The sequence below is a fragment of the Peromyscus leucopus genome, unplaced genomic scaffold (genome assembly GCF_004664715.2).
Source record: "Peromyscus leucopus breed LL Stock unplaced genomic scaffold, UCI_PerLeu_2.1 scaffold_244, whole genome shotgun sequence".
Taxonomy (NCBI): domain Eukaryota; kingdom Metazoa; phylum Chordata; class Mammalia; order Rodentia; family Cricetidae; genus Peromyscus; species Peromyscus leucopus.
The window spans coordinates 137,023-155,456 of NW_023505117.1; the positions used below are offsets into that span (position 1 = coordinate 137,023).

The window sequence follows — 18,434 nt, forward strand, 5'->3', positions numbered from 1 at the left end:
CACCGATGTCCTTCACTCGGAACTCCAGCACGGAGGAGTCGGTGGGCACTGGGCTCTGGTCGCAGGGCAGTCTTTTCAGGGAGAACTGGATGTCTATATCCGGGTTGGAGAAGATGGGGAAAGATGCAGAAGTCCGCTTTCCGCTGGCTGGGCTCCGCGCAGGATCAGCTCATAGAAGCGGAGGCTGTCGGCATAGCTGTCATGGCGACAGTAGATGGTGAAGCGCACGATTTCTTTGCCATAGTGCACGGCCGGATGGCCCACAGCGGGGTCCCAGGAGCCAGAGTGAAGAAGTCCTGGCTACAGGCAGGTAGGGTAGGAAGCGCCATGCACGCGCTCTGTGTGGTGGTGGCGCCAGGGGCGGCCGCTGCAGCACCTGTGCACCTGCAGGATCTGCTCCTCTCCATACTCCTCCTGCAGGAACAGCACCACAGCCACTGCCGGCTGCCACCCTTGGGGACTTCCGCCTTCGCCTGCCTGTGCGCCCGCTCAGACACTCGAACAGTGGGAGTCAGGGTGAAACCCACGCCAAAACCTTGTCGATGGCCTCCTGCAGTGCTGAGATGCCCCTGGGTCTGCGATGATGTGGATGCTCACCAGGAAAGGGTCCTGTGCCTCCTCACAGAAAGCTCACCTGAGGCACACAGGAATGAATGAATGGATGGGTGGATGGATGGATGGGCGGACAGATGGATGGTGGGTAGATGGATGACTAGGTGGCCAATGTTGAGCGATATCTGGATGGGGTGGTGGATGGATAAAAGGTACATGAGGGATGGATGTGTGGATGTGAGGGACAGATAGCTGAGTGAATGATGTGATTATTATTCCATTAAGAGAAACAGTAATGATATATATTGCCTTCACAGGAAGAGAAGCCAAATTCTAACTGAATGGAATCCATGATCTTAGATTTTGTGATCCCAAGTTCTAGAGAGGAAAAGGGGCTATTGCTTTATGTTGAACCACATTAGAAAAACCTTGGTTCTGTCCAGCAGGTTTCATAGTTTCTTCTAGCTAGGAGAAGCCAAGTCTCTTGACTCAGAAAGTCCTAGTGGGCTCATGAGCCCCTTCACACACGTGCCTGTTGTTGTAGGGCTTTAATAATGTTAGATCAAATCTCGTCTGGACTCTTCATCTCAACTGTTACCCATCTTGGGAACAGTTGAGTTATTGTTACCCTTTTCTTATTCACTCTCACATTATCTGAGCAGCTAATATCTGGCAGGCGTCAGTAGGAGCAAGGAGGACACTAGGAGTCTGTTTAGGAAGACTCTGAACGAACAGTGCTCTCTTATGTGGTCTACAACCTGTGTCGCCTCAGGTGGTGGCTTTTGAAATCACCATACCCATGGGTGAGAGTTTCATGACTAAGGTGGAAATGCAGATCTAAAAATGTAAATTCAATGTGATATGTGTCTCTAATGAACAAAAGAGATAGCATCTTGGATGGGGTCACAAGAAGTTAGGACTACCTATAGAAAATGTCACCACTGGATCTCCCTGAAGTTCTTTTTAAAGTTTCTTTATAGTTGGGTGGAGGACAGACAGCAGCTGGAGCAGGTTCTCGCTTCTGCCATAGGGTCTCAAGACTCAAACTCAGCTCATCAGCCTGGGCAGCCATCACCTTCACCCACTTAGCCAACCCTTGCTACCCTTCCCAAACTTCTAACAAAGAACAGATGGCACGGACCTTCAATAAGACCATACAACTAGACACACACATGTTTCTTGGTTGGATGTCAGGTGAAAGAGCCAGCTATATGCAACCGAACTGCCTCATTTCTTTAGATACCAGACCCTGCTTGGAGAACCAAGCCTCACTCCCAGCAAGGCTTCAACAGAATATGCTACAGCTTGTAAGTAGGCACTTGTGGGTTTCCTAAAATGTCCCAATGCCCTACCCACAAGTGCTTCCTAAAACACCCACAATCTTTTGTTTTGCTTATTTCTTTGGTCTGTTTTGTTTATCCCTGTAATGGACTTTGAAGGGCACTGTCCCATGTGCTTGCACTGAGTAGGGCAGGGAGCCCCCAGTGTGGAATGGGGCGTTCAGTCTAGTCTGCAGCTGAGGCGTCTAGCACAAGGCTCACTCACTGGGAAGAACCTGGGACTGTGCTATCAGAGATACAGGAAGAGCATCCAGAGCTGAGCACAACACCTTAGGGTGTGTTAGGAGCCAGTAAAGTGGTGAGCAGGTATGCCAGGCAAAGCTACTTTTCTCTACCCAGAATTTTACAAATCTTGAGTGGTCAGTCACCCTTCCTGTGCTCCCAGGCAGATACCTCTGTGGTGTTTGAATGAGAATGGCCCCATAGGCTGATAAATTCGAATGTTTGGTTCCCAGTTAGTGGAACTATTTGGAAAGGATTAGGAGGTGTGCCTTGGGAAGAGGTGTGTCACTGGGGTGGTTTGAGGTTTCAAAACTTAAGCCCATTCCCAGTTTGTTCATATTCTCTCCCCCACTCCCTGTCCCTCTTCCATCCCCTTCCTTGTGCTTCTGATCAGATGCAGGCTCTCAGCTACTGCTCCAGTGCCATGCCTGCCTGCTGGCTTCCTACCTATGATGATCATGATGATGATGAACCATGCAAAATTAAATGCTTTCTTTTTTAAGTTGCCTTGGTTATGGTGTTTTTGTCTTGGCAATAGAAAGTAAGAAAGATGGCCTCCAACTGCAAAGCTGAGTGTTTAACCTGGCAATACTTTGCCTTGGGGTTTTGCTGGCCATAGTGGTGTGTGCCCACTTAAAAACCTTACCTGAGAAAGATGCTTGGCCTTCAAAATGTTCTGTGTGCCTAAACCTAAACGTGAAGGACCCTAGGTGAATGTGCTATGTGTGCCTTTATCTAAATGTGATTGGTCTTAGTGAATCCAGACATCTTTCGACCAAGCGTGAGAGGATGGAGTGTGGTAGGCAGGTTGATCTGGAATCCAGACCTGTCCTCACAATGTCACCAGTGTGAGGCACACAGTGAGCAGTGCCCATGATGTCCAAGCAGGGCAGTGGACTTTTAGCAGCCACAATCCAAACCAGCCACAGGACGGCAAGATGTTGTCTAGGAGAAAATACTCCACTGAGCCTGGGAGGGAATGGGCAGGAAGGACCACCCTAGCTAAGCCCAGGCTAGATCAGACAGAGACAGATGGCAAGCGAGAGCTGGTTCAGTCAGGGTTAGATTGTTGACCCAAGACACATGAAATAACAAATGAATGAGGAGACAGGAGTTGATTGTTAAGTAGCAGTACTGAAGATGCAGGTGGAATTGGGGGGAGCAAAAAGGGAGGTGTATTGTCATAGGTTACTTTGGTGGCACAAGGGTGGCCTTGGAGGCCATAGCCACAGGGCAGTACATTCAAAGCAAGAGGTGGAGCGTGCTGATGTTTCTGTGATGTGATGTTTAACCAAGAGGCCAACAGAAGAAGAAGGGCGGGCTCAAGGGGAAGACAAGCGGTCCACCGCCGGCCACCTGGCCAGGCACCATAGTACTTCCAGGAGCTGACTCTTGGTTATGGGCTTTGATGCTGCTGAAGTGGTGGCCAAATCTAAGGGCGGACCTGCTACTTGTAGACAACATCTTGCACTTGTGTGGTTTCCATTCAGATTGGAATTATGAAAACCCATCACACTGGCTCAGAGAACAGTCAGGGGTTATTCTGGCCAGCTCGGGGCTCCCCCTTTCTGCCTAACTGCCTCTTCCATTTCATTTCACACTGATACCATCACCAGCAGCAGTGCCGCTGACGGGGTAGTGAAGTGTGACCAATGCCTTTCCCCCAGCTCCTCGAAAGACTCCACAGCTACCAAATGTACACTGCTCTCTCCCAGGCCGCCTCGAACTCCTAAGTCCAAAGACGCCTGACTCTGCTAAACACCAGCCAATTCTCAATACAAATGGAAAAGGACAGAAAGTTTAGAACAAGACAATGATGAAGAAGTTGGGTCAAGGAATTACAGTTTCTGTCACGAAAGAGGAGTAGATGGAGCAGAAGGAAAGTTGGGAAAAGAAGCTTGGGAAAGAAAGTTGGGACAAGTGAGGTGGCCCTTTTAAGATCCAGAACCCCCTCACAGGGTGAACACATAGCCAGAGCCCGGAGTGAACCAACAGAGTTCTTTTGTAAAGACCTGGCACGGTGAGCTCATTAGTCCCGGTACGGTCCTTGAAGTGGCTGAGATCATTACCTCCATTTTAGAGAGCAGAAAACCAAGGCACAGAAGCTAGTTACCCACCAAGAGCGGAAGAGGCAGAACCCTCTCTCCAGCACACGGGCCTGTGAGCCGCTGCACCCCATCCCGGCTGCACCTGCTTCCCAGCGGGAGGCTCAGTGGCCATTCTCATCCCACCCCCTTCTGGCTATGCCGCCCCACCTTTCCGCTCCCTCTCAGAGGCTCTTCCAGCCACCAGCTCTGTGTCTCAGATATTCATTTGCATTTCTTTCCTCTGGCCCTGGGTCTCCTCCTGAGGACAAGCATTCACAGAAGCCACCTCTCTCTTGGCTCCTGCTAAAGTCTTTCCATCTCAGCCACCGCCCCCTGCCCGGAGGGCAGCACAGGCCAGAGCCACAGGTGGTGGTACCCAGGACATAAAAACAGAACAGAGATTTCAAGAAAGCGCACAGGTGGGCAGAGAGCTTGGGCATGAAGAAGCCCAGGGGAGCAGGAGCTAAATTTCCCAAAGACTCTAGAGTTGTCCGAGCCCTCGGCCTTATATGCCACCTCCTGCAGCCACATAAAGGTTTCCCAGAGAGCAGGCACAAAGGCTGAAGCCTGCCTGGATGGCTGTGTGTTTACAGCTCTGCCGAGGGCAGGCTGCCCAGCCTGGGAGAGTGAGCGGGGCTCCACCCCTGACTGCTGGCAAGCAGGATGTAGCCAGGATCCAGCAGGTGGAAGACAAGGCCCGAGCCTGAATCGCCCTTGAGCTGCATGAACCAGGAGGCAGGAGAGGGTGAAGTCCTGCTCCAGGCCAGCTCTGAAGAACAGGCAGTGTCATGTGTATGCTCGCTGGTGCCCACTGCCCGTGACCCTGAAACAGCTCTAAGCTGTCATCAGGCACTAGGATTACACGTGCGCCTCTACAGCACTGATCAGGAAACCAAGTGTTTGAGGGGAAGGAGAGAAAAGGTGAATAATTAATTGTCACGAAAAGCCTCTAGACCTCCCCGGAGAAGCACTCGACACACTGCGCCAGGACGTGCGCTGCCTTTATCATATCTATTACCTGTCTTTTCCAAGGACCCCACAGAGCACCTGCTCCATCAGGGCAAAACACAGCAAAAGCAACACCACAAGACCTTCCCAGGCTGCCTGCCAGGCTGGGAGGTGCCACGGAGACAGGACTGCCTTCCAATTAGCCCAAATCTCCAGAGAGGAGGAGGAGGGCTCCTCCTGTGGTCCCACGATCAGAGTGGAGCAGCTCCGGCATTAAGGAGAGCAGAGTTGGAACCGGGCCTTCTCTGAGAAAGGACGCAGCGCAGCCAGCTCAGGTTTTCTGCACGCCCCCCCCCTTCCCCCTAACAATCTTTGATCCTGTAAACCCCCAGGATTTTTTTTTTTGGCTACCAAAACTCAAGAGAAAAAAAAAAAGACAACAGCAAACATTTATTAAGTGCTTATTATTTGTCTACTACTGTCCCCAAACCTTATTTGTGCAATCTCATTGAATCTTTGAAACAAAATGCTAGAGACGCATCTTTCCTACTCGGTGGCTAAAATGCTGAGTTGCTCAAGGCCCTTTGGCTAGAGGAAAGCAAGGGCTATCTGAACTCCAAGTCTCCCCAGGCACCCTGCTGTCACCTCATCAACCTTCCATCTTTGTCCCAAGCCTTAATGTCCCTGGCTGGGCTCTAGACCTGCTCTCCAGCTTCTTTACCTAATTTGAGTGTATGATCCTGTTATGAACCAGCTGACCACGTCACACAAGCTTTTGTGCTATGGAGGAGAAGGAGGGCACCAAGGCCTTTCTGCTTGTTGCGAGACTTTGGGATGCTAGATGGCCACTTGGCTGTCTTGATGCCCCCTACAGAGAGACCCTCACCACCTCTCTCTCCAAACCAGGGCCACACACTAGCCTTGCCTGCACTAGCTCCCACCATCTGGTTCTTCCTGCATTAGACCACCTTTCAGGACAGACTGGAAGTCTCCATAGTACCTACTTCTTAGTAACGGCCATGTCTAGCTGAGTGTTAAGAGTTAGCCTTCCAAAGTGACCCTCTGAACTAGTCTTAGCATCTGACAAACTCAGATCTGCTTTCCTGGATTTTTGAGCAACAGTTGATCTCGCTGTTACTGCATTCTCAGTTTGTCACTGACAAGTGGTAACCCATTTATTGAATCAAGGAATGCTTATCAGGCTTCTACTATGTACTAGGTAATATATAACAGAGTAAGATAGGCTTTGCCTTCAGAGAGCTTATGCTCTTGTGTGTGCGGAGAGAGACTCAATAGATAACGACATAAGCAGTCACAGCTACTTTACTTAGCAAACAGGAGTTCTATGCTCACATAGGAAGAGGTATCCAAGGCAGCAGTCAGAACCAGGAGCTCTCAACTGAACAAACCACTCAGTACCCTTCCAGTGCCAGAATGTCCACCAATAAATACCCCAGTGCTCTGAGCACTCAGGAGGCTCAGGACCCTGAGTGAGGGCATCTCCAGCTCTGTGGGCTGTTTTAGGAAAGGCACACGAGGGTGGGTGAATCTGTTTGCCTCTCTAAAGCTTCACCGGCAACGGAGCACTCCAGATATGGATGTGACTGTCATGTCAACTAGACACATGCAACCTGGTCATGGAAAACACAGGAAAGGTCACATGCAATAGAGTCGCCCAGGGCACAGGCTGACACTGAACCAATCACAGGCCAGTGGGCAGGAGGAAAAGTTCCTAGTGACAGAAACACAAAATCCATAGAGGGCCACACTCTCCTTTAAGCAGCATCAGAAAGGGGTACAAACTCCTTCCTGGGAGAGCCATTCCTCTGGAATGTAATGAACAACCTGCTTTCTTTGCTTTTAGCATGTTTTAAAAAGACAATTATTTGCATCTCTTAACTAATGAGAAACTCATGAGCAATTCCCTTAAGCAACCATGAGTTAAGATAAAATCTTAGACTTCCTCAATTTTTGGCAATTTTATAGTCTCAAAGTGAGTGGGCAATTCCTAGCTGCATTTATAGCGTAAGTAGTACGGCTCCTCCCTTCATCTTGGGTCCTTCAACAGTTCAGGATGGAACTCAGGCTGCGGCGGTTAAGCTGAAACCTGGATTTTCACTTGGCAGAGAACAATCAGCAATCTTTGTGCTCCCTGGGCCCTTTCAGGCTTTTGTGAAAAAGCTGCCTTGGCTACAGCTGCAGCCACTGGGCTCTCAGTTTTCACCGTTTGTACAGAGACAATGGCATGGGCTCGGACTGCTACATGCTGAGCTCTTCTGAAACCAGGACATTTTTAAGAAAAAAAAAAAAAGAGAGAGAGACAAGAACACAGCCAGTAAGGCGGACAGCACGACACTTTTCTCCACTCGGAAGCAGGACCTCCGTTTTACCTTAAGTGTATGTCCCAGCCTCACTCAGGCTGTGCTCTGAAACAGTGAAATAAGACACGAGGTGGGCATACCTGACAGAGATTCTGAAAGGGCCATTAATTAGTGGAGGAGCTACGAATACAGCTAGAAACAAACATACTGGATGATTTACGTCTAAACACTGCAATGATTTTGTCAGTTCTGATTTGGGGACTTTGAGAACATTCCCCAGGATTCCCCAAGTCCTTCTGGTCTGCTAGCCCACCATTTGTTGAAGGCAGCACCAGGGATACTGGTTAGGAACTGCCCACTGGAGTGGGGTCTACTTTCCATGAAGCCTTTGCATAGCCTCATGGTCTTGTGGCTACTACTGCTACCCGAGCCTGAAAAGAGAATAAGATCATAGTTTTAAATGCCGGGAACAGAAAAGACTTCATGCAGAGGAGCGCCACCCCACAAGAGCTTGTTTCTCCTTGTTTCTCAGCTACTCCGTAGAGCACTTTTGCTCACTGCCTATCTACAGTGTGTCTATACGCACTGTCTCTGTATCTACATGTATGTGTATCTCCCTTTGCATATTACATCACAATGTTATGAGACATCTGGTTATTCTTCAGTGTCAGTGGGCGAGTGAAATGGTCTGTAGTGAGAAGAAGAAGAGGAGAAGAGAGAAAAGGATGAGGATGAGGATGAGGAGGAGGATGGGGTCATGAGCTACACACACACACACACACAGCACATCTTTATCTCAGTAATTCTACCTGCAGGAGTTCACCCTCAGAATGGATGTATCCAAATAAATTATGAGTTCCTCCCCATTGAGTAAGGATGTTTCTGGCAACCATGTTTATAATAGTGGAAGTGCATACAACCCACAGTGTCTACTTTAGGTACTGGTGACTGTGACTAAGACCCATGAAATAAATACTACACGGGTGTCAAACTGCTGTAGAAAGACGTTCCTGGAGACACAGTCATTTACAACGTCTATAGTGGGGAAATAAGACATCTTCTGTCTGTCATCTGTCTTTTCCATTCTAATAAATATGTCTATAATAATATAGATGGTCATTAAAATATGCAAAGGCAGACAATGACAAATAATGGATTTTCTGGGTGGGATTCTAGGTCTTAATCTCTTATGAATTTGCATTTTCTGATTTTAAAGAAAACAAAATAAACAAAGAACAAATGGCTATGAACTATTTGGCAATAAAATTCTTTCTAAAATGAGAAATGTCATAGTCACATCAAGGGCAGGTGCAAGTGTGTCAGCTGCTCTCTTCCGACCCCTCCCTTGGGGTCCTGACAACACTGGCAGAGACCAGATGTTCCTCAGGGGCCACTTGGTTTTCTCTGGGAGAACTTAAACAAGAGAGCCTGGATCCATTTTTCTTTTATTTCCTTGGTAGAAGTTTTGTATAGTTGCAGTTAGTTCAAAATGAAAACCCTGAAGCCGTATCTCATACCTTTGAAGTCAGAGGGATTCTACTGTATTTTTTAAATTAGATCTGAGCGCAGCAGAGGATAGAGGAGTTGTCTGTGTGCTAACGTCTTTACCTTCGATTTCCAGATACACAGCTTGGCTTATTGCCTTTTTCCTATCAGCTGTCAAACAGCCAGTGTCGAGCTTTCAGCTCCCATGCAGAGAAAATACGAAGTCTACACCATCAAATACAGATGCTTTAGGTTGTGTTCATTATCTCAGAGATTTTGTTTGCTGTTTCTATCATTGTTCAAGTAAATGCCGCCGCCGCCGCCGCCGCCATTTGTCAAAATGAGCTCAAAAACATAAGGGATGTGTTCCATGTTTAAAGTAAACCCTTCTTAGTGCAAGGATGTAATGACTTACTTATAAAGTTCAAAAAAAAAAAATAATTAGGGCTGGAGAGATGGCTCAGAGGTTAAGAGCATTGGCTGTTCTTCCAGAGGTCCTGAGTTCAATTCCCAGCAACCACATAGTACCTCACAGCCATCTGTAATGAGATCTGGTGCCCTCTTCTGGTATACAGACAGACTGTATATGTAATAAGTCTTAAAATAATAATAATAATTAAAGTATTTATCAAGTGAGCACATCTCCTAAGCAGATGGTCTGTAAATCAGAGAACTACAAAGCCAGAGTCCAAGTACAGGAAATACAAGCACACGCCACTGGGCTAGCTCAGGGCTTCTCAAACTTTCTCTATATGCAACTTCAGGTGGAGCCTGACATTCTGCATCTGAGGCAGCAGTAATCCAAGGTAGTAACTGCATGTGTTCCACCAGGCTATGAATAGCATCTCTGGGCAGCTGACAAAATGTAGGACCAAAAGGGCAACCCCAACCTGCTAACTGTGGCGAAGCCTCTGCCTGAAATCATTGCAAGACCCAGATCCATCAGAGTGTTCTCTACGAACTACCTAATGACTCCATTTTTAAAAGGAAGGCCCAGGAATGTGACAAATATCTCCAAACTTGAAGCTATGCTGGTTACTTGAAGGCCTGATGTGTGGGGGTGTGGGAAAAGCTGCCTCCAGCAGATTCTTTTTTCCCTCAGTGTGAATGAGGCCATTGCTTCGGGCAGGGAGTAAATAAGGACACTGTCATAGCTAGGTACAGGGGCAGCTTTAGGCATCCCATATGGTAACAACAGTCTATGCAGCAGACACTTCTAAGTAAGGTCTTTAAATAGACAGCTTCTGTGGAGCACAGAGGAAAGATGGCGTTTTCTGTGAGAATAGCATCTAAGTGGTTTCTTTCTGGTCTCTGTGGCCATCACCCCAGCCAAGATGAGCATGCTATTCCTGAGATCAGTGACTAACACCAGCCATGCCTGAGAGCCCTGTCTAGGGCTGCAGTCATCCAGCCTCCCAGTAACTCACCGTGACTCTCCCTTGCAAAAGACCTGTACATGAACATCATCATTGTTATCAGTGCAAGGTCTAAAACATCAGAGAAACGGAGATGGTCTTATTTGGGTTCACTTGCTGGATGCTGTTAAATTAGCCTTGTGTCACAGTAGAGTAGAAATTCAAAACCCTAAGAATGTCCTCCATTCAGAAATGAGTGTGCCCTCTCCCTAGCACTATAATGCGGCTTGGGGCATCCATAAGCAGTCAGCAGTACATCCAACAGCACCATTTGTCTTGTTAATCAGCTCCTCAGAAACGGAGGGAGAAGGAAATCAAGGAAAGTGTGATAAACTGAACGGAGGCACAGAAGTCCCACAGCTGACTTCATCTAGCTGGGGGGAAACTGGAGGGCTTTCTGTCGATGGTTTCCTTGTGTTAGGGATGGGCATGTCAGTTTTCCTCTAAATCTACGGGCATCACTGTTCTTTGCTAATCATGAAGTCAGCAAATCCAACGGCTAAAACAATTCTTCATGAGGATAATGAATAGATTTGGGTTTTGTTAGATTTTATGGAATAGGACTCTGAAGAACACTTGTCCCGAGAATCACAGTCACGTGCTAAAAACAGAAAGGAAACATGATTACCGTGTTTCCAAACAGATCAGAGTTAAATTTGGTGCTGTCGGGTCTCCCAAAATACTGATCTTCCTTTTCAGGAGTGACCTGATAAAAACGGCTCCAAGGAAGATAAATCTATCAATAAGTGATCACCTCTGATAAACAGGAAGAAAATGGTAACTCTTGTTCTACGGGGTCTGTGTGGCGCTCCTGCACATCATGAGCCGGGGCAGGAGGCTGTCTCGGCCACCTACTCTTTTCAGGAAGCAGTTAAGCTAGTGATTAAACCACAGTGAACTCACTTCTCTCCAACGAGCTATGGGGTTCACGAAGGTAACCAGTGTAAAATGGTAACCTATGATGCTCCAGTAAGTATCCTGGAGCTGCAAGAGGAAACAGAACCCCCTGAGAAATCAAAAGGAGAGAACCTGCAGAAAAGATGTTCCCAGGACAGGAGGCACGGCCTTCAGGGCCCAGCAACATGGCAGGAATGACGAGCCAGGCCAGCTTCAGGGCCTTGCAGCAGTCAAGATGCCTAGACTTCCTAATGGGAGAATACCCATAACTCTTTTGATTCCTCTTGTGATAAGGAGCCAGGAAAGCCAACAGATATCTTGAGTTTGTAGTTGGGGCTACTTTAGGCCCAAATTAGGAGGGTCAAATATAGCCAGTTCTTCATCTATCTCCTACATGCATTATTCTGGGGTTAGAGAGCCCTAAGAGAGGTCACAGGTTCCTAAAAATGTAAATTTTAAGCTCCCAGGACCTGCTAAGAGTAATTCTCAAGTGTGATTATAATCTTTATGTGAATGGAAATCTCCAATCACACGGGCTCAGATCTCAGCTGCATTGCATGGCACACTTAAGTTTTCCCCCCTACTATAATTATTGTTTTCTTTTCATCCTGTTTATAAAATTTGCCCCTTTTATCCAAGCCACTTAAGAATGCAAATTGTGCCTCATGGCTTGATGATCTCACCAGAGTTCTGGAAACACAGCTTAAAATTCTGAGAGTGAATGGAATTCCCCTCCTTCTTTCAGTGAAATTCTCTTAGGGCCACAGTGTGCTGAGCTTTTCAGCACACAAAAGCAGACCTGGCTTTCTCCAGCAACCTATAAAGGGCAAAGGAACCATCTATAACTGGGAAAAATTCACATCCCCCCACCTCCACCCCAAAGCCACATGTTAAAGAAACTCCTCAGCTACGCATCCTCTGTGGTTGAACAGCTTCATAAGATAGGAGTGCAAGTGAGATTCCAGGATCATGAAGAGGAGGCCTATCCATGGGCTCAATCTTCCTTGCCTCAGAGATGGACAATGAGAAGAATGAAAAGCAGCCTTTGCCTCAGGTCTCATCTCTTGCAATCCTTGGCTTGCAGTCAGCAAACAGTGGTGGAAAAGCTGGGGGTTGTCTAGTACCAAGACATTCCTTTCCCCAAAATCTGACTTTAGACAAAAGCCAGCATTCCCCAGGGACTAGAGAAAATAGTTCCTACCTGCCTAAAAGGAATTATTCTCTTTATCTCCAGCAAAGCGGACCTATGGCTCTTAACACATGCTGTGGTACCTATTAGCACATCAAGGTTTAAGCTAGCTTCTAGGCTCTTTCGATCCGGACTCACAACACTTCAAAGCCTCCCCACCTCCCTCAGCTCACAGGTCCCCCCTCCTCCCAGATACCCGTCCTCTTTAAAACCCCAGGAATTTTCCCTCATTGCCTCTTTCTTTTCCAAGAGACAGCCTTGGCAGTTTGGAATAAACTTTCCCCTTTCCACCCATGGAGTGGCCATTCTAGTTTCTTTACTGCGCTATTTCATTTATCTGGTGCTGAAACCGAACTGGCCTATATGACTTCCCTCCCAAGGAACTCTCCGAACCCAGCAGCTGACTGGACTTTCCTGAGGCATGTATGGATCATTTGTTTCTGCTGGCTCCTGCCATCCATCAGATTTGACCCCAGATTCTCTAGACCATCTCTCCTCTCTGTCTCCTGAAACCGACAACACCCACATAGTCAGATCTCTCTTCTAGATAAGTGTCACCGTGGAGACGCCTGCTTTGTCTACTACTATTACTACAAAAGTCACACCAGTGTGCCAGGAAGCTCCTCTCATCTCCACTGGGCCCCAGTCACAAGGACAAGGGACGCTTTCCTCTGTGATTTGCAACATTTTTCTCTCTGACAAGTTTCTCATCCCAACAACACTCTACCCCCCTCAGCTACTCTTTCTCGCCTCCCCCTAGGAGGTGCAGTCCACTGGTGATGCCTGTGGCCTTTTCCTCATCTCCTGGCTTCTTGTGAGACTTGCAGTCCTCCCTCCCCTCACTCAGCTCCCTCCTGCAGCATACCACAACCCTTTTCTCTGCTCCTCCTAGGAACTGCCAGAGATCCTGCAGCTTCCTTGAGCCCATCCTGGCCTGTGCCACCCTGTTCTCTGTCTCTCAGCTCCCACGGGCAGTCCTGCAGCTTCTGCTCTCAGCTCTCTCCTAAAGTTCTTCCCTCCAGAGGTGCATGCTCTGCCTCTTCCTTATGCCCTCCTACAGACTCTCTGTGTCCTAGCCCATCTGGTTGTCTCTGTCTCTCTGTCTCTCTCTTTCTCTGTCTCTCTCCTCTCTAGGAGCTTATAGAAATTCCCTCCAGCGGAATTTCATTTTGCAACCCTCGCTCCCTCCTTGGATTACGAACAACTTGGCCTCAGTACAGATCAATGGCTAAAACCTGGCCCACTTGATTTCCAGATTCTCACAAATCCTAACAATTGCCAACGCACAAAACAAAGGATCCCTAAATCTCTTATTTCTAAACTTGCGCTGCTCTATACTTCCAAAAGTCACTTATCTCAGGTTCTTACCCTCTTATCTCTACAATTCTCTGTTCTGTTCTCAGAGTATACAGGAAGCAGCTCTCTTGGGATGAGGATTTCCTAGTAGTATGAACTTGTGGCTGGCTTGTTCTATTCCTCTGATCTCTCAGCTTTCACCCCAATATCTGGCTCCGGGTTTTTTTTTTTAATTAATAAGACCGTTTCGCAATTTGTGTTGTACAGGTTCTTCTGTTTCTTTCTACACAGGCATGTTTAGGGCATTAATTGATCCTGCTGGTCATACAGAGAGACTGTACCGAGCTCACATGACGGAGAGAGAAACCCCCACTACAGAACCTTCAGGACAATGACACACTTGTCATCCTGTGCCTGCTCCATCCTTTGAGTATGATTATAGGTCATAGGAGATATAATTTTAATGATCTATTTGGAAGAATATATTGCATCGTGGTGGTAATATTTGTGTTTTCCATGGTAGACTTTAGGCTTAATTAAAAAAAAAATCTTTTCAGAAAGTTCACTCTCTTTCAATGACTGCGCAAGGGGCCTTCTGCATGGGGGGTGGGGGGGGAGCAAGATTTATGTTCCTGGCTAGGAGGAGAGTCAGGCCAGGAGCTGCGCTGAGCAGGGCAGCTGTGACCCACGTGTTCTTTAGTATCAGGAGAGGGTTGCTGACCCCTCAGAAGTAGAGATAAACATTTGATGGTGATCTGGCTCAAAGGATAAGAAAATTATCTTATTATCCAAGGGTAATGTCTTCGGGAAAACTTTAAAAGCAAGAGCTGGGGCGGGAGCAGTTCAACAGTCCCTTGGTTATTTGAACTACTGACATGACAGTGCTCGAGAGATCAGAATTCTCCCAGGAGTCTTGTGCTGGGGGAAGGGGACAGAAAAGCTGAAGCCTGGTGCCAAAGGAGGAACTTGCTTCCCAAGAAGAAAGTCCATAGAGTTCCCGTAACCATGGCAGGAGAGACTGGAGTCGTGACAACGATGGGCAGGACTACACCCAGACTGCCTAGTTATGCTTTCCTTGGCCTCTATTTTAACCTAAAACTCACGATGGACTCAGGCTTCCTCATTCCAGTGTTTCCGCACTGGAAAAGAACGAAAGCCCAAACCACACCTCTCTCTGCTCTCCACTGTTACCCATGTCTTTCAGTTGACGTCATGATGATGGGTGGCCAAGCCTGGCTTGTTAGGGCTGCCAGGCTTCGACCTAAAAACTGGCAACACTCTGACTTTCCTCTTGTCTTTCTCCTGTTGAGAATAAGGATGTGAAGATGGTTGTGGCGGCAGTAGCCATATTGTCCCTCTCAGGCAACTTTAAGGATGGAAGCCCAAAAGCTCCTCAGAATGACTGAAAAGACTCCCCAGATCTGCACTGCCTCCTTGGCTGTGGCCATTCCATTGATAGAGGAGGATAAAGCTCTACTTACTTAACGTTTATTTTTCTTTATCATTTGTAGCCAACACACAGTTGCCAATAAGAACACACACGGTGTATGAGGTCTTGTGTGTGAGGAGTGAACACCACAACTTCAGGGGAAAGGAAGAATAGGGACTCAGTATTGATTCTAGCTGCCCCTGAGGAACCTCGACTTCAGACTGCCACTAAGACAAGGGAGGAGATGGAAACATCCAAAACGATCAGGCTCGCTGTGGTGATCTGGAGGACAGCAAAGGGAGCTACAAATTCAGCAATGGCAGTAGGCAGGGATTTTAGAGAAACTTCTTGAGGAGGTGTAGTGTCTGGGTCAAACAGGAATGAAAACGGCAGTCTGGAGAACGGTTCAGGAGGCTTATGCAGCAGCTAAGGTACTGTTCTCGTGATTCTAATGGCTTTAATAACCAAGGGCAATGCTGGGTCTTCAGCTGGCTAGACTATCAGAAACTGCTCACGGTCGTTCCCCCTAATAGCCAAGTATAATTGGACACTAAATTACAATTCCAGATACTCAGCTTTTCTCAGAGTCCCTACTGCAGAGGAAAACCAAGCCAGAACATCAATAAACATAATGAGCCAATTAGGTGTCTATCCAGTTGGGAATTAGAGTTGAAAGTTTAACAGGACCATGAGGGAAGGCGAAACAATTCAGCATTTATTAACTCAAAAAGTCAAGATAATTGTTCTAGGTAATTTTAAAAAATGAATGTTCAATCAATATGAACAACTCGGATGTAATGCTTTCAATTACTAAAAATCCTATCTAGACATGAGGCATCATTCCTTGTGTGTACATTTACTTACATTTCAATATTAAGTATAAGCACTTCTTAATGTTCAGAGTATTCATATAAAACCCATTTCTACTCATATCTTTATTACATTGAATGATCACTTATAAACCAGGAATTATAAAAATAGGAAGATGGACTAATAAAAATGTCTACGTCCAAGGCTGGAGGTATATCTCAGTGAGAATACTTGCTTAGCAGGCTCCAGACTCAGTACAATTTCTAGGGTCACTAAAAAGTCTACTCTTTTTAGCTCGATTTGAAGTGGAGAAATGATAGCTAAATTGTCCAATGAAAGCCTTTGTTGGTAATAGTGCTGCTGTAACACACTTCACAGGGGTCATCAGAGTAGGGTGTCCCTTCCAAGTTGGGCAGGGACAATATTTGCCTGCAGAGACAGGAGCAGAAGAAAGGTACAGAGAGGAGTCAGCTGGAATCCATGGAGGCAGCACAGGCTCCGAGCGTTCTCCTAGCCTTCATGTAGCAGGGATTGGAGCACTTGGTGTTAAGGAATGAGTTCATTTGATTCCTGAAGAGGGTGTTCCTAGATGCTCTAGAGGATGCTGATAAAGCTCAGGGCACGCCTATCAGGCTGGCTCTCCACAGGGAGAGGAGTTATATATCTAAGGTAAAGGAAGAGCTTCCAGCCTAGGGTTAGTGTTTCCCATTTCACATTCTTTGGGAAAAGATTCCTTTGGTGATCCCTACTCACCATCAAAGCATGTACTACATAGATGCTTTCTGTGGTACTGAGCCCTGGGGGGCTGTTAAGACAACCTTGATTCCTCAGTGGAAAATTTCAAATCTATAAGAGCCTGAGCAATACACTCAAAAGCTCTAAAGACCATGGATGGCAATCTAGACTACTGCAACCAGGAAACTATCTGTTATAGTTAAAGGAAAAAGGAAAACTTCCCATGATACTAATAGGCTAACATACTTCATACCCACCAAGTCAGTACTACAGAGAATACTGGCAACAGTATTTTGGACTAAAGAGAGGAATGAACATAGTAAAGATTCTCTACAAAGAAAAACACACGAAGCTGTAAATACTCAACTATAAAGTACAACTAGAACATAACAGCAAAACAACAACACACACATACACAATAAAATGACTGCAACCAAGACACAATTTTCAGTAATAACTTTAAATATTAATGGCCTCAACTATAATCAAAAGACACAGTTTGACTGAATGGATTAAGAAACAAAACCCACTTTTCTATTGTCTATAACCAATTTATGTAGTAGCTTTTCTATAACCATCAACAAACACACTGGGAAAGAGATCATGGACACATGCCCATTCACAACATCCTCAAAGAAAAGAAAATATCGAGGAATAAATCTAACCAAGGAGGTGAAAAACCTCTACAATGAAAACTTTACATCTCTGAAAAAAAAAAAAAAACAAATTAAGGAAGACACTAGGAAATGGAAAGTATCTCATGCTCATGATTAGTAGAATTAAGATTGTGATAATGACAATTGTACTACAAGTAATTTACAGATTCAATCCAATCCTAATCAAAATCCCCATGACAATCATCACAGAAGTAGAGAAAAACATCCTAAAATTTATATGGAACAGCAACAAAAAAGAGCAAAAAGCAATCCTGAACAAAAAGAACAATGCTAGAAGGACTACTGGTCTAGATTTCAAGATATATTATAGAGCCATAGTAATAAAAACTATGGTAGTTCCATAAAAACAGACATATAAACCAATGGAACAAAATGGAAGTCACAACATGAGCACATATAACTACAGCCATCTGTTATTGACAAACAGGCCAAAAACATAGACTAGAGAAAAGATAGCATCTTCAACATATGTTGCTGGGAAAACTGAATGTCCACATGTAAAAAGACAGAGTTAAGACCCTTATCTATCACCTGCATAAAATTAACTCCAGATGCATCAAAGGCCTTAACATAAAACCTGAAAACCGAAACTGCTAGAAGAAAACATAGTCTGTATCTTACATGATACAGATGCAGGAAAAGACTTTCTAAATAGGACTTAACTTACCCAGGACTTCATAGAACTAAAAAGCTTCTTCACAGCTAAGAGAAAAAAATCTACTGAGTGAAGAGGAAGCCCAGAGAATGGGAAGAAGAGGAATCCCACAGAATCTCTTCCGGCCATACATCTGACAGAAGATTAACATCCAGAATACATAAAGAACTCAAAACAAAGATTCAAGAAAAACCAATGGTCCAGTTTAAAAAATGGGTTTTAGATCTAAAAAGAGGTCTCAAAAGATGAAAATAAAAATGAATAAGAGACATCTCAACAAAGTATTCCTTATCCTTAGCAATTAGGGAAATGCAAATCAAAACAACTGATTTCATCTCACCCCACTCAGAATGGTAAAGATCAACAAAACAACAGA

The 18,434-nt window shown here is 46.0% G+C and overlaps 1 protein-coding gene across 1 annotated transcript in view; it reads right to left on the reverse strand.

Moving 5' to 3' along the window:
• Positions 1-18,434, reverse strand: part of LOC114693810 (protein FAM124A) — a 51,877-nt gene that overhangs the window by 23,280 nt on the left and 10,163 nt on the right. Inside the window, 7 exon segments of the mRNA XM_028870337.1 lie at positions 2-121; positions 123-156; positions 158-248; positions 251-324; positions 326-454; positions 456-558; positions 561-618. Coding sequence (XP_028726170.1) covers positions 2-121; positions 123-156; positions 158-248; positions 251-324; positions 326-454; positions 456-558; positions 561-618 — 609 coding nt within the window.